General features: G+C 38.5%; 1 protein-coding gene across 1 annotated transcript; it reads right to left on the reverse strand.

The window, feature by feature from the left end:
- Positions 1-17,012: 17,012 nt before the first annotated feature.
- On the reverse strand, positions 17,013-18,964 carry LOC113836629 (small nuclear ribonucleoprotein F-like; the record flags this gene model as incomplete). Its single annotated transcript, XM_027424821.1, is given in 2 exon segments — positions 17,013-17,349; positions 18,960-18,964. Coding segments are annotated over 2 exon segments (342 nt in total), but the record flags the coding sequence as incomplete, so codon positions are not given.
- Positions 18,965-25,172: the final 6,208 nt, after the last annotated feature.

Consider the following 25,172-nt stretch of genomic DNA (forward strand, 5'->3'; position numbering starts at 1 on the left):
GCAGGGCTCAGTGAAATACCTTTCCACTCCCATCACTACAGCAAAATGTAACCACATCTGGTAACAGAAATATTTCATAAACGTGCAGCTTGTCTTCTGGCTAGACAGAACCGCCCCCTCTTTTTTTTAAGGGTAGAGAAACCTTGCCAGACTAAACTTAACACTTAAAAAATGGAGAACCCTTGAAATCCGTCTTGTATTACAAGAGCAGTTTCTCACTTTGAGATTCAATATAGTGTGAAAGTCTAAGGATCTCATTCTCTGGTCATTCTCTGACGATGAGAAAGTATGGCATGGAGCTTCAACTGTGGCCTCCACGGGCCCTGGCACCCCCTGGGAGGCATCTTATCCATCAAAATGTGACACTGGCCCCAAGATAAATCTCTAACATGAATGTGATTATACTTAAAAAAAATGAGTGTCCATTATAAATCAAATTAATACCACACACAACCTAATTTCAACATTATCTTTCCTAGGATCTACATAAAATTCTTTATTTTAATAACTTAGATCAGAGCCAACTTTGACAGCCCTGTGATTGTCTGTCCCTAGGCTCTGTCTTGGACATTTTAGTGATAATACTGTCCTCTACCTAGTAGCACCTTCTTCCCAACGTTTTTGACAACTGAAAATGTCTGCAGACATTGCTAAATGTCCCCATGTGGATAAAACCACCTCAAAAGAGATCCTCTACACTCTCAATAATGAGAAATCTCAACTAATTATCCAATAAAATTTCTGTCTCACTCTAAAGCATAGAAACAGAATAATGAAATTTGTATTATAAACCTGAAGTTTGAGAAGTCACCTTGACATATATTTTAACCACAAAAAATAATTCATCTTTATCTAGACCGGCATTTGAAATTCATGAGCTTAATTGACTATACACAACAGTGAGGAAAAAATGGTCACAGTAGTGTTTTGACAAAAACAACTAATGGCGAGGACAGTAAGCTGCAACCTTCTGTTAAAGGTTCTAGAGAGACACAGTCTTGTCCAACAATGGCAAGTGGTTAATAAAAAGCTGCCAACGCCAGCTGAGTGATAGTGGCTGATAGAAATCCTGTATGGAGAAAGATTCAGATGCTGCTTCCAGGCACAGCATGAAAGGGAGCTGTGATCGATTAGTGATGTCTACCTGGACAGGGCAAAAGGGAGCTGTGATGAATTAGTGATGTCTACCTGGACAGGGCAAAAGGGAGGGATGGGACAGATTTCACACATTGGTCCATTCTCTTCTAGTCATTTCAAATGATTTGAGGTTCACAGTATTTTAAACACATATTGACATGTTGGTATGATTTATTTGCATTTTACATGTAAATACATACAAAGAAATAAAATTAAAGAAAAGTTATTCCTAAATATTGACTAAGAGTCATCTCCGCTGTAGGCATCACTATGGGCTCTTTGAACACACTACTGAATCAGATATAGCCTCTTGTACCAAGCTGTGTTCTAGTGGTCTGCCTTCCAATGCAACAGAAATAAGTCACTCAGATAAAAATAAACAACAACAACAACAACAACAAAAAACAGGCATGAAACCTTGACTTTAAAGAAATACTGTTTACTATAAAACTTGTATGCCTAGCTATTGTGCATTCTCCAGACTTGCTCTAATATCTGAGGTAGCCAGATCAAATATTATGCCAACTTCACTTGGCATCTAATCTACAATATGAACTCAATTTCTTTTATATATATTTTTATTTACAATCTTATTTTACATATCAATTCCCTATTCCCTCTCCCTCCTTTCCTCCCATATCCCCCTCAACCCTCCCCCCCAAACACGCCCCATTCACTCCCCAAGGATAGTGAGGCCTTCCAAACGGGATCATCAAAGTCTGTCACAATATTTTGGGGAGGGCCTAGTCCCTCCTCCATATATCTGGGCTGAAATAGTATCCCTCCAAAGGGAATGGGCTCCCAAAGTCCATTTGTGTACTGGGATAAATACTGGTTCCACTGTTAGAGGACGCATAGCCTGCCCAGGCCTCCTAATTGGCACCCACATTCAAAAGGCTTGGTTCAGTCCAGTGCTGGTTCCTCAGCCTTACGAGTGGGGTCCGTGTGCTCTCACCAGGTAAGGTCAGCGGTTTCTCCAGTCTTGACTGCTTCGTTCATCCCCCCCTCCCTCTCAACAACTGCATTCCAGTAATATGGCTCAGTGCTTAGCTGTAGGTGTCTTCTTCTTCTTCCATTAACTACTGGTCAATTTTTAATACCACTTTATAAACAATTGTCCACAAGACAACCTTCACTTCTCCAAGACTGAAAACAGTATGTAAAACAGCTGAAAGATTGGAGAAGCCAGTCCTGTGCAGGAGGAATCAAAAACCTTTTGGGAGGTCCTCAACAAACAATACTGCATTGTGATCTCTTTCACAAAATTAAGATATGACCAATAGCTTAAAAGAATCCCTTTGGAGTAATACTACCCATAATACCAAACATAATCATTTACAGAATGCTTCCAAATTTCCAAACTATCCCTTTTAAAACTCCCAGGCTAACAGGGTTAGGACTAATAGATATCTTGTAACTACTAGTTACAAAGACACTAGCTGGTATGGGAGGGGAACCTGCTAACATTTTTTTAATTGCTGTAAACAGCACATAGTAGGAATCAACATAAACTCTTCTGAAATAAGATTTCCAGGCTCTCTCAACACTCAGGTAACAATATGACAGCCCAAAATCTACATTTGCAATACAACCCCAAACTTGAGAACTGCATGTGAATAACCCAAAGTCACTTATTAATTCATTGACTGCTAAAGTTATTATGTAAATAAGGTTGACATAAAACTTGGTTGATTTCAATTCTTAAGTTTCAGGATTTTTTTTTTTTTTTTGTAAATGCAAAGATGACAACAGTGACAAAGGGAACTTGCAGCTAAATTTCTGTTCCCTTCCTAGGCGAGGAAAACCTATGCCAATGTAAGGATTAGGATTTGTGGATTGTGGCTTTCAGATCGTCAAAGGGATATATTAACTCAGAGAAGATTAAAGCTTGGAAATTGGCTAACATCTGGGTATAAAAAGATAATAACAGCCCCATGGGAAGATGGCCTAAAGTGATGTGATGCTTTTTAGAGGCAATGGTCAGAGAAACTCACAGAGAACTCATTGACCAGTTTAAAGAAATCATTTATTGGTTGATCACTTCAAGATTGAATGGCTGCTGGACAATTGCACACAAGCCAGTGAACCTTACTCTACAATCTGAACCAACTACCATTCGTAATGCTCTTTATTTCCTCTGACCAGTTTTCTAGGAAAAAGGTTCCACCCCCCATCTACTGGTAGTATTGTAGTCACTTGTGCTTTTATATTTTCAAGACTCAAGTTTACCAGTTTAAGGTCAAGGTGCTTTGAACATATTTTCCATCTTCATCTTAATTAGACATCTGTGAAAGCTTCAAAGGGGAGATGTGTGTGTGTGTGTGTGTGTGTGTGAGAGAGAGAGAGAGAGAGAGAGAGAGAGAGAGAGAGAGAGAGAGAGAGAGAGAGAGAAGAGGGAGGGAGGGAGGGAGAGAAAGAGAGAGAGAGAGAGAGAGAATGATGAGAAGAAAAATATATTGCATATAAGTGAACCAGAAGTTGTAACATTGTGCATGTATATTTACCAAAGAAACCTAACATTTAAATCCAATAGAAAAGACAGAGTGCTGGAGACATCACATATGGTTTCCCTGGCCAAATGTCATGGTAGACATTGGGACTTCCTATAATGCAGAGCTGAAAGGGAAGCTGATATAAAGTCAAGGACAGAGCCACCAAGAGGGGTTTAAAGCATATTGAGAGGCACACTGCAATTTGAACAACTAATGTTGGGTAAATGAGAGAGTAAAATAAATCATGGGATTCTTACCAGCTTGAGAGATTTGGAGAGGAAAGACTCCCATTTGAAAGAACACTTTGGGGCTTTTCCTTCCACGAGAAACATGTTTCATGTCATCCAGACACTAAGTAGATTTCTTTCACAAAAACTGTTACATTATCTGGGTAAACATGTCAATCAAAGACTACAACTAGCAATTTACAGCAACTATGCTGGGTTTAACATCCAGAGAGCAAGATTCCAGTGGGAAATAGTGTTTTTATTTACCTCTTTGTTACTAGAATGTTTCTTTTAAAAAGGTTTTTGTAGAAGAGCCTTGAAAAGAGAGTATTTATGCAATAACCAAAACAAATCTTTAAAACTTTGAGGTCTCTTTATTGAATTGCTTTCTTCTCAAATTTAAGAGGTATTTTCTTGAAAACAGTATTTACAAAATTTTCAAGTCTATCTCAGGACAAACACTTTTTTCTTATCATGAAGCTTTGAAAGAAATGGCAACATGATATAATATTCTATTTAAATGTTAAGGTGCAATCATTACTTATTAATTTTCTTATTTTCATGGGATTTTCTCAAACTTAATATTCTATTAAGGTAGCATCTGTTAGAGGAATTATCGTAGTTTTTTAAAACAAATTTTAGCTGATTACCATGAATCTACATAATTAGAATTAGGTCTAATTATGTAGTGTAAATACATGTAATATATTTATAACATATAATGACATAATTATGATTCACAATAATGTTGAAAACTCCTCCTTAAAATTAGCAAGAAAAATATGCTTCGCAGCACCTCTACAATTTATTAGCAATTTTACAATGTATGTATCTCTGCAGTTTCTAAAATAAAACTTCCTAAGATACTACAATAAAAATAACCAAATATATTTTGAAGTTATTATCTAAAACTAATGCTAGCAAAATTTCATTAGATTTCAAAGCAATGAATATTTTATAACCTGTTTAAGAATATACCTTAAAATTGTAATCCTATAAAACTACCTTTCTAATATACTCTAAGTCCACTATGGAATATCTAGAATATACAGCAAGAGCTAGGCACAGACAGTTATTACACAGCTATACACTAACCAAAAGGAAATAAAATCAGAATTTATAATGAAAATTTACTCTTATACTACCCAATAATGCAATTTGAAAAACTGGATCACCCAGCTGCAGTTTATACCCTGTTGTATGTACAACATAAACCCAGAAATTAGTATACACTTTTAATTGATTAATTGTTCATCTCATTCCCCAAATTAAAACATCTGTTTTGTACACAATATCACAGTGACTAAAGTGGTCTCTTTTCCTTACTAGAAAGGATCAGAGAGTCGATATTTTATACTTAGAGCATTTTGTAGCCTCTTCCACAATGCTTTAAGTAAGTAGATGCTGTTGGCCTGGATGAGGTTCCTTTTGCTGAGCCCTGTATCAGAGAGTTATGAGGACTAGTTTGCTTTTTAGCAGGCTAGATAGTCACAGTTAATTCATCAAACCCTTATTGAGATCATGCAATCAATAATTCAGGTGAACTTATGAAAATAGATGAAAGAGTAGATTATTAATTAAAAAACATTAATCCTATTTTCTGCCAATATTTTCAACCCATTGTGAGAAACATCTGTATCGTGTTGAAAATTCAAGTTGTAACTAGCTAAGACAGGTCCTAGACCATAAATGGTGTTTCTAACAACCCCGCATCAACTGAGTGATTTGAAAGGACATCAGCTTGTTAGTAGAGAGTACAATTTGAAGTATAGCTAAAGGAAGATGAGCTAAAGGTCCTAGTGCTTGAGTCTTTAATATATAAAGTGAGGGCATTTTATGGAATCTAAAAAGGGGCTCTGTGAGGTGTCAGAATTCCAAACTTCCTCTCTTACCTTGTAGGATGTGTGCTCTAGAGTCAGTTCATAGAGAAAGTGGAGGACTTGCTTGTTGTCCTTAGGTTCAGAGTGATACTCTTGATGAACCACTGTGTACACTGATCTAAACTCTTCAGGAACAGATCAAAAGTTGAGAAACAGAGAACTCTATGGCTCCTCAGATGCCCCTACCTGTGACCTGGATCAAATTCTTGGAACTTCCTTAGCAATTTCCCCCTAGACATTTTTTTATCTGTACACCTTCCCCACCCATCTTCCCCTTCTTGACTTCCTGGAGTCCTTTGTATCCAAGTCATTCACAGATGATATATTTGTTTTTGCTTCTCTCTGAGACTGTATTTTAATTAAAACATTTTTTTCCCTTTCCTTTCTTCCCTGACATATACCTGCACCACCTCCTCCAGTCACAATTTTACTCTATCCTCATATTGCCATGGGCAGCTTCTGGTAACAACTTAAATGTTTGTGACCCTTTATCTCTTCACAAAAATTTCTCCCATCTCATCTCATTTTCTCACAGCCCTGATACAATGTTCTGAATCCATCTGCAGTATGGTAAGTGTTAACTCAGATATCCCAAATGTATTTCTATAACAGCTTCACATTTTCAAAAAGGAGCAATAAGTAGCCAAGGTAGACAGAGGGATAGATAAATTATAGATAGAAGATATATAGATGATAGGTAGAAGATAAATGATAGATAGTTGATAGAGATAGATCAATAGATAGATTGAAGATAGCTAGATGATAGGTAGAAGTTAGATAAATGATAGATATAGATAGATGATAGGTAGAAGATAGGTAGATAGACGATAGTTAGAAGATAGATGATAGTTGAAAGAGATAGATAGATAAATAAAAGATAGAGATAGATAGATAGATAGATAGATAGATAGATAGGTGTGGGAGGGAAGCTGCAAAGACATTTTAAGTACTTAGGCAAAAAGGCTTTCATCATTTACCCTTTAAGTTCATCTTGTAGGAAGCACCTGATCTTTGGGATGCTAACTTCCTCTTTTAATGTAGATGGGGTTTATATAGTCACCAAATGTCCTAAGCCTTGCTGCTCAGAGAATGGGCTGTATCACAGCAACAGCAATGACACCTGTCAATGCAGAGCCTGACCTTGGTCCTACAGGTCCCAATTCTGCCTTTTTACAGGATCCTTAGCCATCATTGACTTTGCATGTAAGAGAATGAAGTGGAGAGTCTCTGCCAAGGCATGGTATTTCAGAGATGAAGGGGGAAGCTCTCTAGTCCATGTGTGACTTATTCTATCTAGGAGAATTTTGATTGATCCATAAACACTTTGAGGCCACAGGGCACACCGAGATACATTGCTGTTTCTAACTTGTACCTGGATGCTTTATATTGAACTTACTACCTCTTCTTAGCTATTTTCTTTATCCATCTGCCTACGATAACTAAGGAAACACAAGCCTTTCCAGAGAACAAGCTTGATATTACATAGCCTTCTTTTTGTCCCTTTCCAAGCTATTCCCCAATTGCCTCATACCTAGTATACTTGGGAATAAAGTAATACTATTAACTGGTAATAAATAGAAAAGGCTATTAGGAAGGGGATTTTGCTGCATGTAACATAAGTCAAAGACATGTGAACTTGATTGCCATGCATCAGGGACCCACAACCTCTCACATCAGTTTTCCAATGTTGAACGTTTAGACATACCCATTTGTTTAATGTAGCTTGTCCCACACCATGTCAGTGAAGTAGATTTGACAGAGACCAGAATGCTCAGGATGACTTACATTTGTACAACATAGTCATTTGCAGAAATAATAATACCCAACTCCTGTTGAAGATCTTGGCTTTCATCCCTAAAGTCACTATTCCATTGTCTATCATACCACTTCTGGACTCCCTCATCTAATGCAATAAGAATGGCCTAAATTATACAGTGCCAGAATTTAATTAAGAAATGAGAAACCCATTTGGAAGAAGCATAGGAAACAGCAGTATCTCCCCTTCTTTCAAGATCAGACTACTTCACACCAACCATTTATTACATTTGAGTGGCATCCAACTTTTGCCTAACACTTTTTGATGCTATCTTTTATCCAATTTTATTTATTCATTTTTATTTTATATACATGAGTGTTGGCCTGAGTATATGCACACATACCACATATGTGTTCCTGCTTCTCTCAAAGGCCAGAAGAGGACATTAGATCCTTTGGAACCGGAGTGACAAACAGTTGTAAACCACTGTGTACATGCTGAAAAATGAACGTTGGGCCTCGGCAAGAGCAGTCTGTGTTTTTAACTGCTGACCTACCTCTCCAGCCTCTTGCTTTGAAGATCATAACACATTTAGTTCTCTCATTCCTCTAAATTCTATGGAGCTGAGTAAACTCAGGGAAGCCATGTATCCAGTTGTTCTGTAACTTACATTCCTGTTCTGGTTTCCCCATGTTCCACTCACACATCAGAATCTACAGAAGAGAAGAAAAGCTCCTCACAACCTTCTTTCCAACCACGAGGTTAAGTCAGACTTCTAATTTAAGGAGCATTTTGGTCAGTGTCCCTAGATACCTACTCACCATTTAAAACCTTGGAAGTGCTTATAGACACATAGGATCTTGGTTTTTGTTTTTCAAACTGAATTGAAAACATTTTTTTTCACTAGTTCTTACCTTGGGGTACAGGGTCTTAAGGATCACTTCACTTGTCAGCCAGAGTTGTATCAGAAAGATGTGTCTGCAATACAAGGTTTGTAATAAAGCAGGTTAGCAACACCTCATCTTGTATTTCATTAGCTAGGCTTTAGTATATTATAGGCACATGCACACAAACACATAAAATCTTGTATATTCTTGACACTATAACACCATTATAGTGATCACTTCCTTAGAATATACTGCTACAGAAGACTGACAGCATGCCAATATTTGCCTTTCAGATGCAAGTTTCCATTAAAGAAGACATCTGCTAAATCCCAATTGGCTGGAAGGAATAGGCCAAGGCAGAGTCCAGATCCCTACCTCAGTATCTTGTCTCTTTCACTTTTATGGTTGCTAGCCCCATAATAAATATCCAGTCCTGGGAAGACACATAAGTGGTATAATTTGGCCACAGACAGTTCTTATCCCTTTTTGCTTATGCCTGAGCAAATTTGAAATGCCCCGGGAAAATGTTCTAAATGCAAATTTTAAGTATTTTGCAAATCATTTATCTTTCTATGAAGTGGATTGACTACCCAAAGAAAGGGTACTGCACGGGTGTACATTTCAATTAGCACTACCCATGTTTGCGGTATAACTTTGCAGGAGTCACTTTATTTTAAATGCACACAGACAGATCAAATATAAAGTCACCGGTATATCTGAACCCAAATACTTGCTACTGTCTGCTAATGTGAGTCTGCTTGGGTTCGTACCTTTCTCATGTTTAGATGTGAGCTAATAATTGCCTTTGTATATATTTATTGAAAATATACCATATTGGAGAAAATGCACTCCTGTTTAAGGGCATGAAGTCACATAGAGCTGTAGATGCTTCAGTGAGTGCTCCACCCCCACCAGTAGTCCAAGTGTACCTTCCAAACACCATGAGATTAAAGCAGGTACTTTTAATAGGCTGAGGCTGACCACAGAATTAGGAGATTTAAGTACATGGTAGCTGAAAACTTGAGTTGCAGGCTACTCTATGTCCCTCTGTAATATTTCATCAATGCATCTGTCTTGAACATCATAGAATTTCCCAGTGATGTGTGGAGTATGCACAATCACATCTTCATCATTGGTCCACTTGTTCAGTTAATTATTAACCCTGCCATAGACTAAAGTCCCATAAGATACGCTAAGGTGACCCTGTTTGTGATTGATCTATGCCCTCCAGGTCCCAATAATAAGGCTTCATTGTTCAGGGTGTGGCCAAAAAGCCAGAGTGACCTCTTGGTATTGGGGCCCAGGCCCAATCTTCTGAATTAAGAACAAAACTTCTAACTTACCTGCATATACCCTGGACTTGTAACTATTTCAGACACATGGTAGAAGAGGTTGGAGGTCTTCGAAAATCTTAAAGTACATTCAAATTATCTAGGGCACACTTAAGAAAACCTGCCATTTCTAAGCCTTCATTTCTTAGGCAAGGTATTCTGAGATTCTAACTGAACCACACTGGTTGATTGTTGGAACACCATAGGGCACCCTGCAGGGTCTTTGAGAGACATCAGCAAGTTGGAGGGTAATAGCAGGCAGAGGGGCCTCAGGGCTGGAGGGACATCATAGGAATCAATACTGAAAGGAAAGTCTCTTAGATTTGAAAGTATGGTGCTTTGTGTTGCTGGTATTGAATCTTTCCCATTTTGGTTTAGAATGGATGAGATAGCTCGCCTAATTGCTGCTCTAGCTTGCAAGGGTCACAGGCTGTAATATTTAGTGCTGTATGAGGTCTTTTGCGGAGATAATGCATATCAAATAATTTAGACTATTTCCATGTCTGATAAAATGGATTTTTGACAGAAACAGGACTGTCTAAACCCTTGTCCCCACTGGGGCTAATCACAGAGTATTAAAATACTTGTTCCTTATGACTAAGCATCCGAGTCACAGAATACTTTGGCAAAGTACACTGAAGCACATTTGTGTAAAGGGAGGGCAATGAAATGTGTTCATCCTAACAAGGCTGATGAGCTGTCTAAGAAATCTTATAAACGCACTGCATTGCAATTTTTGAACAGTAAACCCAAGAGTGAACATTAACAATATGCCCAAGCAAAGCTTTATATAACCAGGATTGAATGTCTGCTGTCCAATTCTGTTCCTACTCTTACTTTTTTGAGCCAAGTTAACAAGGAAAAGGTTTTCAGGTAACCTAGATTTGCTGTTCTCATAAGTGCTTGTTATAGCTGTAGTGAAATAAAAAGAAGTGCTGGGTGGGAGGTACACATTATCACCCATAAAAATGAGCAAGAAAGGGGTCATTTTAGGCCTGCCTGTTGGATAAGAAGCAAAGAGACCCATCAGAAGTGCAGTTCTGGAAATTCCCTAATTTTCAGGCCATCACAGGCAGAAGAAATTCTCACTCCAAGACAAGATCTGGTTTGAGGTTGTTGCCTAGGTGACCCTGCATCTTAAGTAGTTGTTGAAAAAGACCCTAGGCCTTTGGCTTAGAAATTCCTTTTTTCAAATAATTTATCTGGTAGAAATACATAGATAAGACCATAAAGATGTAACTAGAAAGGCATTTGCTATAGTTCTTTTTCCAAAGGTGAATAATTGATAATAATACAAATAAATACTAATAAAACAATATATGAATAAATAATATAACCACCCAATAGAATATTATACAGGCATTAAAAAGAAAGACTGGTATCTAGGTTATAGATAATGAAATTTTACTAATTAGAAGGTTAAGAAAGATTTCATAACAGAATATATGGGTCATAAGACATAAACACAGCAGAATATAAATAAGAAGTCCAATTTTAATAATTATCCAACAAAATATTAACATGTAACTTCTGAGTGAAATAGAGCTATAGGGACCTTTTGTAGTCAAATATATGCTTGAATGTTTAATTTATTTACTAATTAGTCTTAACACAAAAGACAATGGTACAAAGATTCTAGTATATTAGCAACCCTAATCTTGTCATTCCAATTTTCTCCAGCCATTGACTTACAAAACAGGCCTCGGAGATTCAGAGATTGACAAATTAGCTCTTCAGAAAGCCATTGAAATAGCTAAGACACACTAGAAACTCAAAAGAGCAAAACCCTGCTTGGTTGTCACTCCCTTCTGAATCTCTCCCAGCAAGGACTTGCAGAGTCTCCAAGGTTGTGTCGAAGAGTCAGTGGAAGCAGAGAGATCAGTATCAACAGACAAGAAAGCTCAGCCCGAAACCGCAAAAGGAGAAACTGCACCATGAATGCTCCTTTCGAATTAATAATCTGGCAGTTAATTTCTGAACTAACTCTAATTTGTACGTGGCACCTTCTGTCAGAGCTGTCAACACGAGTTGCTTTTATTTCACACTGGCCTGCTAGCTGGAAGGGTTGGCTTGGGTCCAGGTGCTCACCCTGCTAGAACACGCTGCCATCAGCTTGGACTCTTCGTCTGAAACCATTGAGTAATTTCATGAGCAAATGCAGGTGGCTATTTATAAATGTGGTTCCTACTTAGCAAGAGGAATCCTTGCCCAGCCTCCAGCCGTGAGCTTTTCCTTAGTCAAGATTCTAAATCATAAAGATGACTCTACAGTAGCAGGGAAGTTAGGTTTTAAGAGGCTCTAGAAATAGGCATTTGGTTTTAGGAATTGTGTACTACTGGAAACCTGTAGGGTATGGGGGAAAAATTGGCAATGGTACCAGGGTCTTTACATCTCTAAAATATCCACTCTGCTGAAGATGTGCCACCCCACACACACTCTAGCCAACCTTGCAAGCAGTTGTTTGAAATAGTTGCTTATAAGAAGTGGCAGCTATGATTACAAGAAGGGGCTTTATGTCAATTAATTTGAAAATGTGGAAACCCCAACATTGACTTCATTTTTCAGGACATGTACCATTAATGCTTATCTCCTTTTAAGGCCCTTTGCCTTCTTTCTTGGCTGATAAAACCTAGTTATTAACAGAAAGGGAAGTCCCAAGGATGTCCAACCCAACATAATCACCCATTGTGTATTTTTACCAGGTATGTCCCCCATAGACTCATGGGTTGAATGTTTGGGTCATAGGGTGTGGCCTTGTTGGAGGAAGTGTGTCACTGAGGGGTCAGGCTTTAAGGTCTCATGTATGGTCAAGCTATGCCCAGTACCTAGGTGCTTCTGCTGCCAGTGGATCAAGGTGAAGAATTCTTGGCTCCTTCCCCAGAACCATGTCTGCCTGTACCCCTCCATGAGGAAAATGGATTAAACCTCTGAAAACTGTGAGTGAATATCAATTAAATGTTTTCCTTTATGAGTTTCTGTGGTCACAGTGTCTCTTCACAGCAATAGAAACCATAAGACAGAAGTTGGTAACAGGAGTTGGGTTTTTCTGTGATAGGCCTGACCATAATTTATTTGGAGGAATGTGGATTTGGGGATTTTGGATAAGGAAAGCAGTGAAATGCTATAAGTACTGCTTAGTGAATCACACTAGTAGGAACATGGAATACAATGGAGCAGAGGGTAATTTGAGCTGTGGGGGCCTGGCTCAGTGGAAAAGAGGTTCAGTGGAAAAGAATGTTAGTATGTGGCCTTGAGACTATTCCTGTGATATTTTGATAGAAAATGTGGCTGCTTTTTGCTCTTGTCCAAAAAGTCTGGCTGAGGATAAAGAAGAGTTTTGGCAGAGAAAATCTCAAAAGAACCCAGTGTAGATTCTGCTATGTGGTTATTAGTATTCATTCTAATGAAGATTTATAATGAAAAGGAACTGGATAAGAGAGTTAAAATATAAAATGTACTATTTGAGAAGAAAACTGGCCCCAGGAAGTGAAATACAGCAAGCGTGTGTTCAAGAAGATAAACAAATTAAAGAAAAACCTGAAGTAAAATGTAATTAGGGGAGTGGTGACCCCAGGGCAAGATTCCACCTAGCTGAGTTTCCAACCCATGAAAAGGAATTAAAGAACATTTTAGGTATAGGAGTGGTAATGTATGCTGTTAATACCAGCACTCAGGAGTCAGAATCATGAGATCTTTGAATTCAAGGAAAGCCTGATCTACAGAACAAATTTCAGGACAGCCTAGCCATGAAAAAGAGAAAGTTGGTGAAGGTGTAATTGAATGGGGGGGGGTCTATGTTCCTTTCCTAGCAATCCACAAAACTTTGCAGCTTGGCCACATGGTTTTGGCTTTCAAGTGAAGGATAGAAGAAAGGGCTTATGGAATCTCCCTCCATGACTAAAGAAAGCCACTAAGTCCAGGCATGTGTCAGGGGTGTCCCTGCTTGGAAGCCAAGAGAGGCAATTATGTGAAGCTCTGAAGGTGAAGCCTGGATTGCCTTGGAGACCCCAAGATGTTGGAGATGCCAGATCTGTGGCATACTTGCCAGAGAAATCTTCAAATGCAGTGGAACCAGCCCAAGAGAAAGTAGTGTATTGCAGTCAACATAACTGAAAGGAATTGGAAACCTGAAGACAGGTTTGACATCAGACATGGAGTTTGGAGTTTGCCAAGCTGGTTTTGATTTTACTTTGGTCCAGTATTTCCTTGCTATGCAACTTTTCCTCCATTTTGGAATAGTAATGTATATTCAGTGCCATGGATGTGAGAACTATGTGATCTGCTCTTTGATTTTGATTTTACAGGGTTTTAAATTTAAGAGATTGCATGATTCTCAGGAGAAACTTTGAATGTTGGACTTCTAAATAGACAGTGATATTGATTCTTGGGTATTGTACAAGTTTGAGACTGTTATAAATTAGGGGGACTTTTGAAGTTGGACTGAATCCACTTCTGCATTATGTTATGGTTACAATTCTACATCACTGTTCATTAGTGAAAGAAGTCAGGACAGGAACTTAAGTAGGGCAGAAACCTGGAGGTAGGATCTAAGACAAAGGACATGGAGGGGTTTTGCTTACTGACTTGCTCCCTATGACTTTCTCAGCCTATTTTCTAATGGAATCCAGGATCAGCTTCCCAGGAATGATACCACCCACCACAAGCTGATCATTCCCAAATAAATATCCAAGTAAGTTATACCCTACACCATTGCCTACAGCCCAATCTCATGAAAGCATTTTCTCAACTGAAATTCCTTCCTCTCAGGTGACTTCAGCTTATATGAAGTTAACATAAAGTCATCTAATATAATCTTTTTATATGTACATTTTATTTAAATTAGAAACAATCTTATTTTATGTATCATTCCCTGTCCCCTCTCCCTCCCATCCTTCCGTGCTCCCCACCAACCCCCCCACCCCATCCCCCAACCACTCCCCAGGAAGGGTGAGAACTTCCATGAAGGATCATCAAAATCTGCCAAGTCATTTGGGGCAGGGCTTAGGCCCTCCCTGTGTATCTAGGCTAAGAGAGTACCTCTCCATGGGAAATGATCTCATCAAGTCATTCATGCACTAGGGATACATCCTGGTTCCACTGCCAGAGGCCCAGTACACTGCCCAGTGCTCCTAGCTGACACCCACTATTGGGGGCCTGGTTTATCTAGTAGAATCTTAAAATTAATCTTTTAAGGAAACTTTCTGGTTTGTGTAAAGAGCTGGTATCAACTGCTAATACTGTCTAGCTGTACAGAAGTCTTGCCCCTGGGACACTCAGTTCTACAGGTATGCTCCAACTTCTTTAATTTCTTTGCTCTAGGAATATGGTGGTTCCCCGGGATGCCTGTGATGACAACCTCTCTAATTCCCACAATGCTTTTTTGAAGACTATTTTCTGATGCAAGACCATTTGGTAAGCACAAGCTTCTAAAACCAGTAGTTTTCCATGAAAGCAGAAACCCTTCATGAGAACATAGGACAGTAAAAGTTAATTATATTTTAAAAGTGCATTGTCCCATGGCTACATTCTATAAGATGATACTAAGCATAAAATAGATTAAAAGAGGTACATCTGGGGAAAGTCAGTTAGCAGGTCATTTGTTTTCAATTGTTTGTTATTGCTTTTGATTTTATTGTCTCCTTATAGGATTCTCTGGTTTGAAAAGTCAATGTAACTTGTACATCACCAGTTAATAGTTCCTGTTTACTAGTATTTCTGATGTAACTTTATTATTGCATTTAAGCATTTTATAATCCTGTCATTTACTATTTCAGATAGTAAAACCCAAAAACATAGTAAGAAAACTATGCCATGGATTTGGAAAGCAATAGTTTCTAGATATTCAAGTTTTTAAAAGAAGTTATTTTAACTCAAAATATACTTTGAGCAGATGTGGTATGTAGGCTATCCAAGATGTCTCTGGAGCATTGTACACTCAGCATCCAAATGACTATTTTCAGAAAAACAAGGGTAAAATCATGACCACTTTATCATGATCATCTTCAAAGCTAACCTCATCCAAATACTCAACCAATAGTTACTGAGTTTTTTTTGCAGAGAATCTTTCCTGCTGGCCTGGTCCTACAGGCATTTGACCCCAAATAAACAGACACTGAATTAGTTATAAAATTGTTAGCTGGTGGCTTGGGCTTCTTATTGGCTAGCTCTGTCTTAATTATTAACCCATTTATATTAATCTATGTATTGCAACATGGCTCTATCTTACTGGAGAACACCTGTCACATCCTACCTTCCCAGGCACCACGTGGTGACTGTGTCTGCTTTCATTTCCCAGAATTCTCCTCATCTCCTAGCCCTGCCTATACTTCCTGCCTGGCCAATCAGTCAATCAGTGTTTTATTCATTAACCAATAAGAGAAATTTATATATAGAAGGATAACCCCCATCAGAGTGTCTTCTCTGTGCCAACACCACTGCAGGTGAGCAACTGAAATAGCATCCCTTGTACTACTGCAATTGAAGACTCACATTACTAGAACATAAATTCATGCATTCATGAACATTTAATAAAGAATAGCTCACATGTTCCAGGCATAGTTTAAGGAATGTTTGTATAAGTTGCATACCTTACAAAAATTGAGGCTGGTAAGTGGTTTCTACAAAACATTAATAGTGGCAAGATATCTTTCAGTAAAGATGTTTTCTTCACTGACAGTGAAGACACTCAGCTTTTCATGTCCAATGTGTTTGTAAGGGCCATCTAGAACAGGATTAGTCCTTATGTGGGGAAAGATGAAAGCCTTAAGAAGTAAAATGTACTCAGATCTCACTAGAGATGTTTCTTACTACCGTAAATGGTGGCCAACATAGAAAATCATAATTGGCTAAAGTACAGGGAATGAGTATCTGTTGGGCACTCAGCCACAATGGTTTATCTGTATCACCCTCCCTCCTGAGGTTTGGGAGCTATTATAGAAGAGTGATTAGAAATACTATAAGAGGTAGGAAAGGAATCCACAGTAGTGTTGTGGTGTCTTCTTGGCATTAGAGAACCTCTGAGCTCATGAATTCACAGCAGTAATCATTGCTTGTGCAAGACTTGAACAAGATTAATCTGGTCAGTATTCTGTTATAGAAGAGGGAGACAATGTCTTCCACCCCAAACTGAGGTGTTATAGGGGGGATTACCACCAGTTTATATATATATATATATGTATATATATATATATATATATATATATATACATATATATATATATATTATAAAATATATATATATATATTTTAAATTAATATATATATTTTAAAATATATATATATATTAAATTAATATATATATTTCTTTAATTTCCTCATCTTTTTCCTCCTCTTTAGGCCCCTGATATAAAGGGCATTATTATACTTTATTAGAACTTCAGATGAAGTACCATCAATGCATTCTTCTGTATTTGTAAGCTGCAAATTCTAATTCCTAAAATTTTATCAACCGTTCATGTAGCCATCTACAGAGACTGGGTAGCCCTTATGTTCCATTTCCCACTTAACTTTCACCATCACTGGCTTTCCTGTTAGTCCATTGAGAAAATGATTGGGATTGAGGGGTAAATTTGTCACAAATACCCTTAAGAACTGCACCACATTAGCTGCCAACCCCGCTGTTGCTGACCTCTCCAGTAATCTGTTTTAATTTTTTTCCACACAATATATTTGATCATGTTTTCCCTCCCACAATTCCTTCTAGATCTGTCCTACCTCCCTACACACCCAACTTTTTGATCTCTCTGTCTGTCTCACTCTTTCAAAAAGCAAAACACAACAAAACAAAAGAAAACAAATACAAAACAAAACAAGAAACAGCAACAAAAGCAAAAAAAAATCCCACAAAATGAAAATCAGAAAAGGTTAAAAGATCAGTAAGACAAAAAAAAAACTCAAATAAATAAAAGCAAAATGAAACAAATGTTCACAAAATACAATTGAAGTCAATTGTGTTGTGACATTTGTGTTGTGTTACACCAAGTGACATTCCACTGGTAAAAACTGATTTTCCCTTTGCCAGCTGGTATCAATTGAATATAGATTCTCACTTAGTGGTAGGTCCCTGTGTCCACCTCCTTCTCTCAGTGCTGGGACCCAGTCTAGCTTGAAGCTGTGTAGGTTTTGCATTCTCCTACACCTATTACATTAGTACATTAGTGTCTCACTTGGTCCACATCAGAGAAGTTTTTTGTTTTTTGTTTTTGTTTATTTTTTGCAGTTTGTGGGAAAGAGACCCACATCTGGACAATGTGCAGTGTGCAGAGAATGGGAGACTTTTGATTTTTCCATCAAACTCCTTTCCTCAAGACTCAGAGTTCTGTGGAGAAGATGGAGTGTAGAGATCATACGAGTGTGGTGGATAGCTCTGAGGAAACAGTGTCGTCTCAACATAGCAGGTTCAATGTACATATAAACTCACAGAGGTAATAGTATTTTCTTATAATGCTATCCCTTACACAGGAAGGTATTGTCTGGAGTTCATTGTGTTGCCCTAAGGGATTAGGATTCGGAGAAATACTACAATACCATGGCCTTATCCATTTGGTACTTCACTTGATGGGGGTGGTGGGGGTGGGAGAAGAGGAAAGGAAAAGGAAAACCCTACCTCTGTGTCTGACACAGATTTTTGGCTCCTCACACCCCCACACTTCTTAAATAACACACATGAAATAATGCAGCATACTGTAGCCAGGGTGGTCAGCAAAGATGTAGCCACAGAGATGAGTACCATTAATCACAATATGAGAAAGACCATGTGCATTTCTGCCTTTGCAATGTCACTAGAATGAGTTTCCAGACGGAAAGAGATGTATATTTGCCTCTATTCCTTCCCTGGTTTTCAACTGAGAACTGTTTTCTTTTCTTTTTTTTTTTTTTCAGTAAGTGAATGCATGACTAGAATGGACAGCCTAAGCCTTCTTCTGCAGTGTTTCAAGGCAGAGAACACTGCCATAGAAACTGAGTAAATCTTAGGTGAAAGAGAATAAATATCTCTTATAGATGAAGTTAATGTGTTTGAGAAGAAAAACTGCCTTACTGCCTGTGGATGAGAGAGAGAAGCATTCTTAATACCTGGGTTATGAGTCTGTATTAAAAAATAATTTCCTTTGGCTGCTTGGTTTCATTTGGACCCGTCATACCAAATATAGTAAATGAATTATGCTAAAAAATAAGTTCCAAACCAAATAAATGTACATACACCTGCAGGCATTCCAATTGGATTTTTTTTAAACTCAAAAAAGTAATTACGCCATTATCTATTACGGAACCCAGTGAGCTGTGAAGAGATAGTGGCTTTCATGTCTACTATTACTAAGCCATTTTTTTTCTTGCTAAGAACTAATATGTCAGAAAAGTAGCCAAGAATAAAAAAACATTAGAAATATTGAGATTAGTAACTATTATGGTCTCATAGCAGAAATGGAAATACAGCTATATTGATGAAAAGTTAAATCTTAACCAACTGTCATTTTGTGCTCAGATTCCAAAAATTACTCTAACTTTTAGAAATGTATTTATGAATTATATTTTATTTGGGTGTGAACACCAGCAGGATTGATACAACCCCACCCCCCACTGGAACACCTGAGCTCAGAGATAACGATGGGATGATAGATGTTTAATGTTCCTGATCCAAGCCATATATATGTACATGTAAAATGTGCCAAAGATACAACTTCAGTTTATTCTTTCCTTTTCACTTCTCCCCTCAACTTTTGTTTTGTGGGTTGTTAGGAGGAAGGCGGGAATTCCTAAACTTCTTCATGTGATTAGTCATCATAACTACAACAATTAAACATGTCTGATCATTACCCTATGTAAAAAAAAAACTTGCTTAGGTACCATTACTACCTCTAACAGTTCATCAGGCATATACTGTATAATATATTTATTTCCTTAAAGAAAGATCTAAAAGAGGTAAAATACTATATATGACAAAACAACAACAATAACAATGTGAGAAGCAATTGAGGAAGACACCAGATGGTAACATTCAGTTTCCATCTGCATGGTTACACCCACATGCACCCCACATACCAATGTTCACATACATAAACATATATGCATGCACATAGATAAATAAGCAAGTTTCAAAAATTAAAAAGAAAGGAAATATTCTAAGAGTCTGTAGAACTGAAATTGGGGAAACTGGTTTAGCAAGACCCAGCCACAATGTAATCCTCAGGACAAGACCTTCCAGAAGGAACTCAAGAGACTAGCCTGGCTACAGTTCCCCATCTAAATATAGAACCTGGAGGTGAAGCAATTGCTTTTAACAGTCTGAGTCTGAGTGGAAATTTTGGTTACTAAAATGATGTCAGTACTCTAATAATAAACATTTACTTTGAATGTACTTGGAATAAAACTGGGGAAAAAGTATTGTCAATGCCCGTAGATCTATTAGAGTTTGTCCCTTGGGGATCTATTGTAATTAGGGTCTTGATGTCCAGGGTGCTAATATTGGGAGGTGTTGTTGAAGCTATGGGAGATTCAGCCCAGTGAGAGGTCTTTGGAATGTTGGGGTGGCCTCTCAGAGAGTTGTTCTTTCAAGAGAGTTGTGATGAAAGTCTGATGTTGGTTCCAGATAATCTCTGGGTTCTTGGTTTGAAACAATTGGTGCTTCCTTCCCCAAAGGCCCACCATTGCTTTCTAACATGCTAGGATGCAGCTTAGAAAAAATAGCAGCATCATATCCTTTATATACCAACATTTTGAACAGAATAAATGTGTTTTCTTTTTAAGTTAGCAGCCCAGGTATCACATTATAGCAACACAAAGCTGATTAAAATATAGACACCTGAAACACTTACCAATAATAACCTTTTATAGCTAATCCATCTCATCTTTAAGCTGGTGGCAACTTTGAAGTAACATTACAGTTGTTTGACACTCCTCTGAGTGGAGTGTGTTCTACTGTTAAGTGACTCCTGAGCTGACAGACAGATACAAGTATTCCCAACATCACCAAAATATCTGTCCCATAAAGTACAACATTGGAACTGTTAGGAGTTAACACTCTTTGCTTCACAGGTACGGCTATACTATATGTTACTGTAATCTTGTTAACAAGCCACCACTGCTTAATTGACTCTTAAAGGCTTCATTTCTCAATAGTGTTACATGGGTAATATCCGAATTTTGGAGAGCTGTGTTCAAGTCACGGCAGCATTCAATGGCTGCCATGACTGATGAAGAAGGAAGGGCCTGTAGAGTTTGCCTGGAGCAGCAGCACATGAGGAATGCAGTCCTACTAACCACAGACAAATGCCGGGATCAATTTTCACTACTTTGTCAGCTTGAACTAATCATGCCACCTCTAAAAGCATTAGCATTTACAGGTGGCTGTAAGGTTTACCTGAGATAGTATTCATGGCAGCTTCATAAACTGTATGGTTTTGATTGCAGGGCAGGCTACGTCCCGTCCTATTGCCTCTTTAAACTGCCATGCAAAGGGGATCATTTATCAAAACCAGCAATTATTGCTAATCTGCTTGGTGCCAAAGCAGTGCTGAATTTGAGCAATATTGCACAGAGGAAGTTATAGTCACACACTTAAGAGCTCACAGCCTTGTGAGAAAGGCAGATAAGTAAGCCCCCAAATTGAAACACAGGATGATCCATGCTTTAAGTGAGGCATGCCTAGCATACTACAGAAACATCAAGATTCTAGGGTGGGATGGATGGCACTGTGCAGTGAGGAGGGTGAGCTTCCATGCTGCAAAATGGATCAAGATTTCAAAGGTTTGAATAGGAAGCAAAAATAGTTATGGTTATTATTGCTGTGAGGAAATACCATGATTAAAAAAAAAAAGGAGGAAAGGGTTAATTTAGCTTACACTTCCACACACCACTATTCATCATTGAAAGAAGGCAGTATGGGAACTGGTACAGGGACAGGATCCTGGAGGCAGTGGCTGGCACAGAGGCCATGGAGGGTGCTGCTTACTGGCTTTCTCTTCATGGCTTGGTCCAGACTGCCTTCTTACAAAATTCAGCACCACCAGCCCATGGATAGCACATCAACCACTAATTAAGAAAATGCCTTACAACTGGATTTTTAGAGGCATTTTCTCTCAATTGTGGCTCTCTCCTTTTGAAGCCTCTTGCTTTTGTCAAGTTAACATAAAATTAAGCAAAAATGTGAGAGGAACTGAAACAGAGAGAGAAAGCTTTGAAAGAGATGGTATATGTTACCATGATCTTCAAGCTGCCAGCAGTTATGTTAAACTCAGAGGTTAACTTAAAGTTTGGACAAAGGTGAGGGATGTAGGAAAGGACCACATGAGTTGTTCACTAACCCTCATTGATCACCCCAACTTTTTCTGTGTCTGCATGTAGTGAAAAACTGCCTCACTAGTGTGCGCACTACCTCTCTGTTTCCTCAGATGGACTGCAACTATTATTCCAGGCAACATCCCTTTTATTTCTTTTCAAATATCTGAACCTGATGCTAGGGCCAATAATAATTGCTATATAGTAAACTATTAGTGGTACATAACCCTATCAAAGTGATTAGTAGCATTTTCATTTTCTATATTGTGTTTAATTTATACTTGTTTCCGTTTAATTCTTTGTGGCTGTGATAGAACACTGACCAAAACCACATTGCCAGAGTATGGCTGATGGCTTGCTTTCATGGGATGCTCTTACACAATCCAGGCAATGTCCGTACATATGACAATGCTCAAACTGGGCTGGGTCCTCTTCTATCAACTAGCCATCAAAAGAATGTCTCACTGCCATGTCCATAAGAGAGTCTGAAGGAGGCCATTCCTCAATTGAGGCTCCTGTTTTCTATAAATGTCAAATTGACACCCAAGATTAGCATGAAAATCTTTGAATTATAGCATATGGAGTATATGCTGCTTAGTAATTGATCAAGGCCAGAAGATATTGTTTTCTTATTTAGCTTTAAGATATAAGTGGGATCTTAATCCACACATTAAAATGAAAATCTCCCAGGAGATTGAGAATCTGCTTGGTAGATAGCACTCGTTCACAGTTCCTAATAATCTTTTACTATGATGTAAAATACCTGCTAATTTGTGCTACTGTTTCCTTAATATTGTAGCCTTGTTTCAAGTAATCAAATATGAGAAACAATGTGTTTGGTATGCTAGCTCATTTCAATAAAAGCCATCCTTCCAGGCATACTTATAACCAGTTAACCCACTCTTGTGGGGGGCTGCACGTTGAGGGTGAAAAGACCTACAGATCATCTAATTCCAGGGGTAATAGTGAGATCCTGGTGTCTTCCATTTCCCCAAAGGACAAGCCTAGGAAGAAGACAGTCACACATTGATTCCTTGGACTCATCCTGTTTGTGGGAATGCCTGGGAGCATTATTTACGGACAGAGTGGTTTTGCAGGCTAGTTCTAATACTTCATCGTAAAGGGGTAGTATATTTTGGTCAAAGACTAGGCTAAAAGGGGGGTGGCAATGTGTATTCATTTCTTTTCCTCTCTTGTCTTCATTTTCTTTCTGTTCCTTCCTCTGATCACATTGTCTTCCTGAGCCTCCCCTAAATCAGTACAATGATAAAAAATGAAAACTATTTTGTGTTATGCAACTATAGAAAGGCCTGGTTTTCACCTCATACACATAACCTCCACTACCAGGGACAATGCAATGGCTTCCCAGTAGATCCTGTTAAATATTTGGTACTTTGTTTATAGGATAGGATTGTGAGTATGAAATAATTCCTTGGTGGACTGATCTGGACAGAAATTTGATAGTTGATTTTCTCTCATTTAATGATAGCTTAATGAATGTTTGGGTAATGACTTAATAACATTGTGACGGTTCAGGTTTCCATGTGTTTTAATTTTCCAGGTCATTTCCAGGCACTTTTCCTTCATATGAAATATCCCTCAAGATTTTGGGGGGTTCCTTATTGTCTTTGGCACCCCTCTCTTCCAAAGGCCTCCACAAGATCCCATGGAGAGTGGCTGAGACTCACTGTAACACAGTCCACACTTGGCCTTTTACAATACCTTTGAGTGTTAAAGATTTCACATTCATCCCTGCTAATGACTGGGGAAGAGAGCCTTTCAATTTAGTCCCCTTTCCTCTTCTAAAAGAGTGTGTGGATTTCACCTTTCAGGGAAGCTAAGGGCTGAGCGCTTCATCCCACATCAAAACCCAACCCTGGGATTTCCACCTTCAAACAAGTGAAACAATGCTTCCTCACAGGGGGGCTGCTGTCAAAGAGGAGTGGACTTACCCACATATGCCAACTATTCAGATAGGGATGCCTACTCAGAGAAAATTAGTGGCTCATAGAGAATTCTTTTCAGTGGGGTACCACTTACCACTCCATACCACCTTCCTCCAGCCTTGTTAGAGCCGAGGGAACTCACCCCACAGGCTTACATGAGCAGAAAGTTCATGTCCAGAGGACATGCCTCAGCATGCAGTAACTGAGGTATTCTGGTTGCTTTCATTTTGACCTCTCCAGATTAATGGGAGCTTTCTTACAAGTGAGCCCCATTTTTTATATACATTTGAGGATCACAGGCTTCCCCCACTGTAAGCCCTTCACACTTTTAACATTCCACTGAAAGAAAAGATGGACAATGAGAAATGTTTTGTCTTTAAAAAGAAACAGAAAATGGGGGAGGGGGAGAGAAAGAAAAAAAAGTATTTCCATTAGCAATTTTGGGAAGAAATTGCTCCACATTGTTGCTCTGACAAGGAATTTTCCCAGCATGTGCGTATCTTAAAAGTACTGCAAAACAATGTCTTAAAATGAACTGATTAGTATGCATGCTCTGTGGTCACATTTAAGTTCTATTTATAAAATCTATTCTGTTCTAGGCTCAGACAAACAAAACTGAGATGCAGCTGTGTAACACATTGATAATTTTCATTAGTTCTAAAAGCCTCAATAGAATTTGCAATTTTATTCATTACATCTAAATAATCCTGGAAAGCCCATTGTGAAGATGACCTTTCACTTTTTCCCCCTTGGCCTCTGTGTGACTTGGCTGTGTGTGTGTGTGTGTGTGTGTGTGTGTGTGTGTGTGTGTGGGTGTGTGTGTGTGTGTGTGTGTGTGTGTGTGTGTGTGTGTGTGTGTGTGTGTGTGTGTGTGTGTGTGTGTGTGTGTGTGTGTGTGTGTGTTGTGTGTGTGTGTGTGTGTGTGTATTAGGAAAGGTTGAGCAAGGGGAAGAGATGTCTGCAAGAATGAAGAACAAGATGAGAAATGGAAAATGAGGCATAAAAGAATCAAGATCATCATGCAGCTTCTATCACCATTCAAACTTGGGGAGTCCTGCCATCATTCTGGAAATGCAAAAGCCCAGATTTCTGAAATCACTGTGTGATACTGTGGGGAAATGTGGCTTGTGTTCTAATTTTCTAGGAAGCAGTTTATGTTTGGATGAGAAGGAATGAGGGCTTGCCCAGATAGTAAGCTGAAAGACAGGCCCAGGAAAAATAAAAGTTGCTGATTCACTCAACT

This window comes from Cricetulus griseus, chromosome 7, assembly GCF_003668045.3.
Source record: "Cricetulus griseus strain 17A/GY chromosome 7, alternate assembly CriGri-PICRH-1.0, whole genome shotgun sequence".
Lineage (NCBI taxonomy): Eukaryota > Metazoa > Chordata > Mammalia > Rodentia > Cricetidae > Cricetulus > Cricetulus griseus.